The 7,174-nt window shown below is 34.1% G+C and overlaps 1 protein-coding gene across 2 annotated transcripts in view; it reads right to left on the minus strand.

The window, feature by feature from the left end:
• Positions 1 to 7,174, minus strand: part of UGT2A1 (UDP glucuronosyltransferase 2 family, polypeptide A1, complex locus) — an 84,021-nt gene that overhangs the window by 67,133 nt on the left and 9,714 nt on the right. The window contains exon 2 of one of the 2 annotated variants that reach the window (XM_006873765.1): positions 6,370 to 6,999. The exons of the other annotated variant lie outside the window; for it this stretch is intronic. Coding sequence (XP_006873827.1) covers positions 6,370 to 6,999 — 630 coding nt within the window. The remainder of the gene's footprint in view (positions 1 to 6,369; positions 7,000 to 7,174) is intronic. 2 annotated transcript variants of the gene reach the window in all.

A 7,174-nucleotide genomic window follows, 5' to 3' on the forward strand; every position in this document is an offset into this window, starting at 1 on the left:
CAGAGAAACAGTGATGCCAGAGATGGAGGCAGAGATGATGACATGGAGAGATGGAGTGGCTGGAGACTCTAGACCCAGAGAGGGAGAGGGGCTGTGTGCTGACGAGTGAGGGGCAGGCTTGTGGGGTATAACCATTGGTTGATTGATGATGCATGCAGGGGATTGTAACCATGGCAGTGTAACTATATATGGTAGGTTGAATGTAAAGTTAATGTTTTCCTATGTAAACTTTCACATAATTCACAATAAAACATTAAAAAAGAAGAAGAAGAAGATGATGAACAAATACCAGAGTCACTGAAACAAAAAGAACTGGTACACAGGATTGCTATGAATTGGACCTGACTGGACGGCACCTAACAACAACAGCAACATGGGCCAGACATAGGTTAACATGAAGGTTAGCATTGAAGACCATCTCAACATACTTCTGAAGGGTTCTAAGAAACAAGGAAGACTCCTCATAATATTAACAGTTCATCTGACCAAATATTTGTTATTGCCTTTTACAAATGTTCAATGAGATGTTTGCCAAGACTTCCTACCAACAATCTGCAGAATAAGCCAAATAAAAAATAGGGAAAAAAAAAGATAATAGAGGAATCAAATCTTGCTAAAACCTTGGTAAAGTTTTCTTAAAGTTTTTTTTTTTCTTAAAGTTTTGATGAAGAATATTTATTAAAAATTAAAGAAGAGGGATTCTTTAACTTAATATGAATGATTATACAGTTTATACTTAAAATACTATGGAAAATTTGAAACATTCCCTAATATAAAATATAAGATAAAAATGAGCTAGGATGTCAACTTATATTTAATTTTGAATAGTAAGTCTAAGACAGCACAGTAAAATTAGGAAATACATTAATTTTTAAGAATTGAAAAGAAGGATTTAAAATTGTCATTACTTTCAAATGCTGTAATTGTATAAATTGAAATTGAAAGGATTTCAATTTATTGGAATTGAAAGGATTGAATTGTAGCCATCAACTACTGTAAAGTTGCAGTCTTGCACAGAGGGAGACAAGTCTTCAGTCTTCTACAGCTTTTATTCTCCAAAACGGACTAATTAACTAAAATCAATGATGCTGGAGAGCAAGTGAGCCAGTAGATACAGTCAGTGAAAGACAGGTTCCTGGGGATTTGAGTAAGGCTCATTAAGAAGGTGTGCAGGAATGAAGTAACTAAGTAAAGCTGGATTTCTTACTAATTTTTTCCCACAACTTGTTCCTAACTGGGTCTTGATTGCTGAGCTCTAAGCCCTTTGAATGTTCTGCTTGAAGAGAGTTTTTTTTTTTTTTTTTTTTTTTGTATGCCTGAAGTTTTTGGATGTGCTATTCAGGTTTGACCAGATAGTATATGCAGGCATTGTAATTTAAAGTGAACATCTATTTTTGTTGTAGTGGTTGGAGCATTCATAGATGAACATCAGTCATATGGACCCTCCTTGCCTACTTGACTGATCACTGACAAACATGCTGGACATCAAGGTTTAGGTGAGCTTCTTTAGTAGTTAATACTGTCATCAAATTGTTGTAACACGATGTTGCAGCAATAATTTAGTATTTTCTCTTCAATTCAACTCAGAAGGGATAGCTTGAAGCCTGCTTCTGGATTTTGAATGTCACCACATACTCTTTTCCCCTTTGCTAATTTTATTCTGCATCCTTTGTCTATAATAAATTATAACCATAGTGATGGCCACTTTGAGTTATGTGAGGTCTTCTAGCAAATTATGTAGCCTACAGGTGGATTTGGGGGATTTCTGATACACAAGGGTAAAAAATGGGATTGAAGAAATCCAGGGAATTACTAGCAAAAAATATTAACACGCTTTATTATGCATTCAAGAATTGATCTATCAAAATCCTTGTAAGATTTGTACGGACTTGCAGAAAATTTTAACACTGAAGTAAAGGCAGTGAATAAATGGAAATATATTAATATTGACATCTAGAAAAATGAATATTACAGAAAAGTCATTTTTTCACAATTTGAAATAGTCAGTAAAACTCCACTCAAATTAATACAGTGATTCTGGGAACTTTTACAGCTACCTTTAAAACATATTTGAAAGACTAAAGGACCATAACAGTAGAAAAATGTCTAAATAGAAGTATGAAAATACTCTAGAATGTCAAATTTCAACTTAAATTGAAGAAATAGTTCAGTCATTTGACTGGATTGTAGTAATTAAGCAATAGTAATTAAGACAGTGTAGTCTTGGTACTGGATAGACACATGCTTAAATGGAATAGGATAGAAATCCATAAAGAAAGTTATGACTGTATACAATCAGATATGTAGGAAAAACTTCAATAAATGGACTTGTAAAATATTGTTATAAAAAAGTTGCTATGCACATGAAAATAAATGAAATTAATTCCTTACTTCGTAAACATCAACTTCAGAACAATGCGTGTATAAGTATCAAGTGTTATTTTAAATCCATTTAATAGGACATTGTCTTAATCTGAGTTCTCTAGAGAAGCAAAACCAATGAAGTGTATTATAGATACATAAGTTGATAAATAAATTTATAAACTTCAACATAAGCTGTAACATCTCCTTACTGATGTAGAGAAGTCCTTGATTGGTGTAAAAATTAGCACACTTGAATGATAACTGAAATCACTAACTACCCAGAGGCACCCTTGAACAAAGGTGTAAAGATCTACTTCTAAAAAAATCAGGCATTAAAAACCATATGGAGCACAATTCTACTCTGAGATTCATGAGTTCACCATCAGTTGGGATCTACTCTATGGTACCTACTTTACTGACATCAATAACTGTCTTTTAACCAGTGAATGTGGATATTACCATGCTATTTCTTTCTCCTTCAAAATACTAGCATTTTGGAGATTTTCATTATCACAGTTCAGCATGTCATTTTTCTCATCTATTTCCACACAGAATAAAGGACAACTACTGTCACAAAAACACTGTGAAAATTCAGCATGAGTCTTTAAACCTCCAGTGGTCAAAAATAATAATGTAGAATATGAGGTACCTGCCCAATTCCATAAGTGGTAGTGGTTTTGTGCTGTTATTTCCAACTCATAGTGACTCTGTATTGCGTTTCCAAAGCTGTAAATCTTTATGAGAGCAGAAAGTCTCTTTTTTCTTCCACGGAGTGACTGGTGGATTTGAACTACTGACCTTGTGGTTGACATGCCAGCTCATAATCCACTAAGCTACCAGGGCTCCTTCCCCATTGCAGTATTAGTGTACAATTACTAGGTGCTAACTGATACTTAAAACATGCAGTAACAAACAAAGGACAAGTTGGATTTTACCAATGTTTGTTAACAAAATACCTCAATTAAAAAAAAAATCCATGATAGAGATTAGTTGCTCAGATATGTTTAGTAACATAAGGAGCATGAGAGGTTTAAGTAAATAGAACACATAATCTCTGTGTGGGATTTCTGTAACTAGATAATTATCCTGTAAAGATTAAAAGTTGGGAGATTTCTGTTTTACAAAAACTTTTTCAAACATTGTATAATCTGTAATTGCTTCCTTTAAGAAGGAAAATTTAGTATCTATAGAGACTATTTATTTCCCTTAAAGATTCATTTACTACTTTCTCATACATAGCGCCAGTGTAGTATAATTAGTGCTTGGTCATTGAAGAGTTTCTGTGCATTATGGTGCAAATCATATGAAATATAAGTATATTATTTATAGATCACATAGCATATAACTTATGATGTTGACAACCCCCCTACTTCAATGAAATTATTAACCTCATTGCAAAGAGGCAGAAGAACTATGACCCAAAAAACTTCTGTAATTAAGTAATAGTAATTTATGTAGTTAAGTGATAGTAATTAAGACAGTGTGGTCTTTTTACAGCATAGACACATTATTAAAGAAATAGAATAGAAAGTCATGAAGAAAGTTATGATTATATACAATCAGATATATGAGAAAAGCTTCCATAGATGGACTTGCACAACTAGCCAATGACATTTGAATCCAAAATTTTACATAATTTCTAACATCCAGTGACTTGTACTTTTTGAAATCCCCTTATTTAAGGAATATAGACTGTTATTCAGTACATAGTCATTGTGTAAAATAAATTTGGGCAGTGATTATTATTATAAAATACATTTTTAAAGTCTTGAGAAATAATCATATGAATAATATCAACATTTAAAAGAAACTATATTTTTTAGACATATAAAGTATGAAATGATAAACAAAGAAAATATAGTTGTCACATTAATGAAAGTATAAAAACATAGCACATGACTTTCAAAATTCTAATTGCCATATCTTCAAGACTATAAGGAAATTTTAATTTTCTTACATATATTCTATTTATACATGTGATATGTTCAACATCTTCCCTCTAGATTAAGTCTATGAAAAAGATTAGTAGTTTAAGTGATGGAAAATTGAAGAAGAATATTCCAACCTGAGGGAAAGAAAAATATTACTCAAATTCTACTTGTAAATTTTAAGACTAATGTCAAGTGACTGAAAGGATATTGTCCCATTAAGACTCAACAGCCCTTTGCATGTTTTCCCCTCTATCAGAAACGCTTTTTTTCCTGAGGTTACATTAATTCTAATCTCTACTTGCTTAAAGTCTTTCTTCAAATATCACCTTTTTAAGTGAGATCTTCTCTGACAACCCTACTTAAGATTCTCCCTCAGAACTCTACTATTTAACTGCGTAGTATATATAACTGTCCAATATCCTACCTATTTTACGTATTTATTTTGTCTGTTATATGTTTCTTCTCATTAGAGTGCAAGTTTCATTAGGGTAAAGTAAATATTTCCATCTATTTTCTTATTGCTGTGTTCCTATTACTGAGAAAATTGGCAGGCATGTACGAATGTATGCAAATACTTTCATACAACAGAGCAAGACAGAAAGAGGGAAGGAAGAATGGAAGAAATAAGAACAGAAGAGATAGTAAAAGGAAGAAGAAAATGAAGGAAAGAAAGAAAGAAAACTCAAAAAGGTAGAAAGGGAAGTGATTTAAATAACCAGCCATAATTACGGACTCCACATGAAAAGCATTTCAAACCCATCAGCTGTTTCTCTGAAACCCTGTACAAGGTCACTACGAGTCAGAATCGACTTGATGACACTTAACAACAACAACTATAAGTGACAGAACATATGATTTTGTTTGATCCTCATAAAGTATTTGTGAAGCAAGGATACTAAAGTCTTGCCAAGGGATAAAGAGAAAATAAACTGACATAGAGTGAGGTACAGTGATAGTCCAAAGACACAGAGAAACCTAATGATGAAGAGATCATCAGAGGCAGGGTAGCATATAAATTTAGGCTTTTGAATAGCCAATAGGATGTTTTCTCAAAACAAAAAAGAAAAGCGTGAAGAACAAAGGGGCATGGTGTAAATTAAATATCACCTTAAATGTTTGCCAGGGTTGTCAATTTTCTGTTGTTCACACATGCACTTTCATTTTTTTGGTGGGGGGGGGGAGGGAAGTGGGAGCTATCACAATGTATTTCTTTAAAGGTAATTTTATTTACATTTAAGGATTTATTTACACATTGAAATGCTGTAAAGTATATGTTGTTGTTGTTGGTTCCGTTGAGTTGATTCCGACTCATAGCAGCCCTGTATAGGGTTTCCAAGGAGCGGCTGGTGAGTTTGAACCATAGAACTTGTGATTCAAACAGACCTTGAGGTCGAGCGCTTATTCGATGGTGCCATAGGCACAAGGTAATTTGTGTGGACAGACTATATGAAATGTTGTTAAATGCCATGGAGTCTGTTTCCATTCATAGCAACTCAGGACTTCTGAGGCTGTAAATCTCTGCAAGAGTAGAAAGTCTCATCTTTCTCTCACAGAATGGTTGGTGGACTCAAACTTTGGACATTGTGGTTCACAGTTTTAGTGCATATTCTACAGATCCCCCACACTCACCATTCTTTTTAAAGAATTTATCACAAGAAAATGATCAAGGGATTCTAAAAAATAAAATAAGTACACCTCAGCTTAGTGTATTTGGTGGTTGCTGTTGTTAAGTGCCATCAAATCATTCTGACTCATAGAGACCCTGTATAGGGTTTCCAAGGAGTGACTGGTGAATTTGAACTGCTGACCTTGCAGTACAGTGCATTATCCCACAGCACTACACCAAGATTCCAAAACCCTACTGCACCAGGTATTCCCATACGGTCTTCCACCCAAGTACTAATCGAGCCAGATCCTGCTTAGCTTCCACCATCATATGAAATCAGGAGCATTCTGGATGGTATGGCCGGAATCAGGGTGGTGTGATCATATGCAGTGGGATAAAAATATCTTAACATAAAGAATAAATAAAATACCTGAAATCATTAATAAGAAAGAAATTGTGGAGACTTACCTAGAACTTTGCTGTAGTATGAATTCCATTCTCCCCAGTAGGATTGAAATATATAGTCTTGCAGAGGATAGGATAAGGTGTTTTTAACCCTTTCACCAAAGGTCATCTGGTCAGTGAGCTCTGATAAGGCTGCTGGTACATAGGAGGCAGGTGCCGGGATTTTCCCACAGTGTCTCTCTACTGTTGAGGCTGGGGAAAACCTCAATGTATACATAAATGGAATTCCTAATTTCAGAGCAACCAAATCACCACAAATTGTTACTGGGTCTGCTACCAACACATCAAAACCACCTTTCTGAAGTCTTGCCATTAACTTGGAGTTATTTAATACTCCCTCACAGATTTGTATATTAATTCGAAAGAAAGTATTTAGGAGTTTTCCTAATTCTTTATAGAAAGTCCAGAGTGTGAGGGGAGTTGGTCTATGGTCTATCCACAGCATTATCATATGTTCAATTAAGGCATCTATAGTGTTCTTCTTGTAGGAGACAGGTATCACCTCAAATTTCACAGGAGAATCGGGATTGGAGTTAATGAACAGAGTTGCTGATGAAGCCAGTACAGTCACACTGTGATTCCTTTTAATTAACTCTTCTAGAATGATTTTAATATTTAACCAGTGACTACCATCTGTTGGCCAAATTAGTACATTTCCACTTAGAACAATTTCAGTCAGGATCCAATTATAAAACAGTAGCTGGAAAAACTTCTTTGGCATGGTGATATTCAAGATGGAAATAATTCTACTGTAAATCTTTTAAGATGAAAAGAAAATTTGAAAATATATTTAGATTATATATATTTT

This window comes from Chrysochloris asiatica, unplaced genomic scaffold (genome assembly GCF_000296735.1).
Source record: "Chrysochloris asiatica unplaced genomic scaffold, ChrAsi1.0 scaffold00254, whole genome shotgun sequence".
NCBI classification, from domain to species: domain Eukaryota; kingdom Metazoa; phylum Chordata; class Mammalia; order Afrosoricida; family Chrysochloridae; genus Chrysochloris; species Chrysochloris asiatica.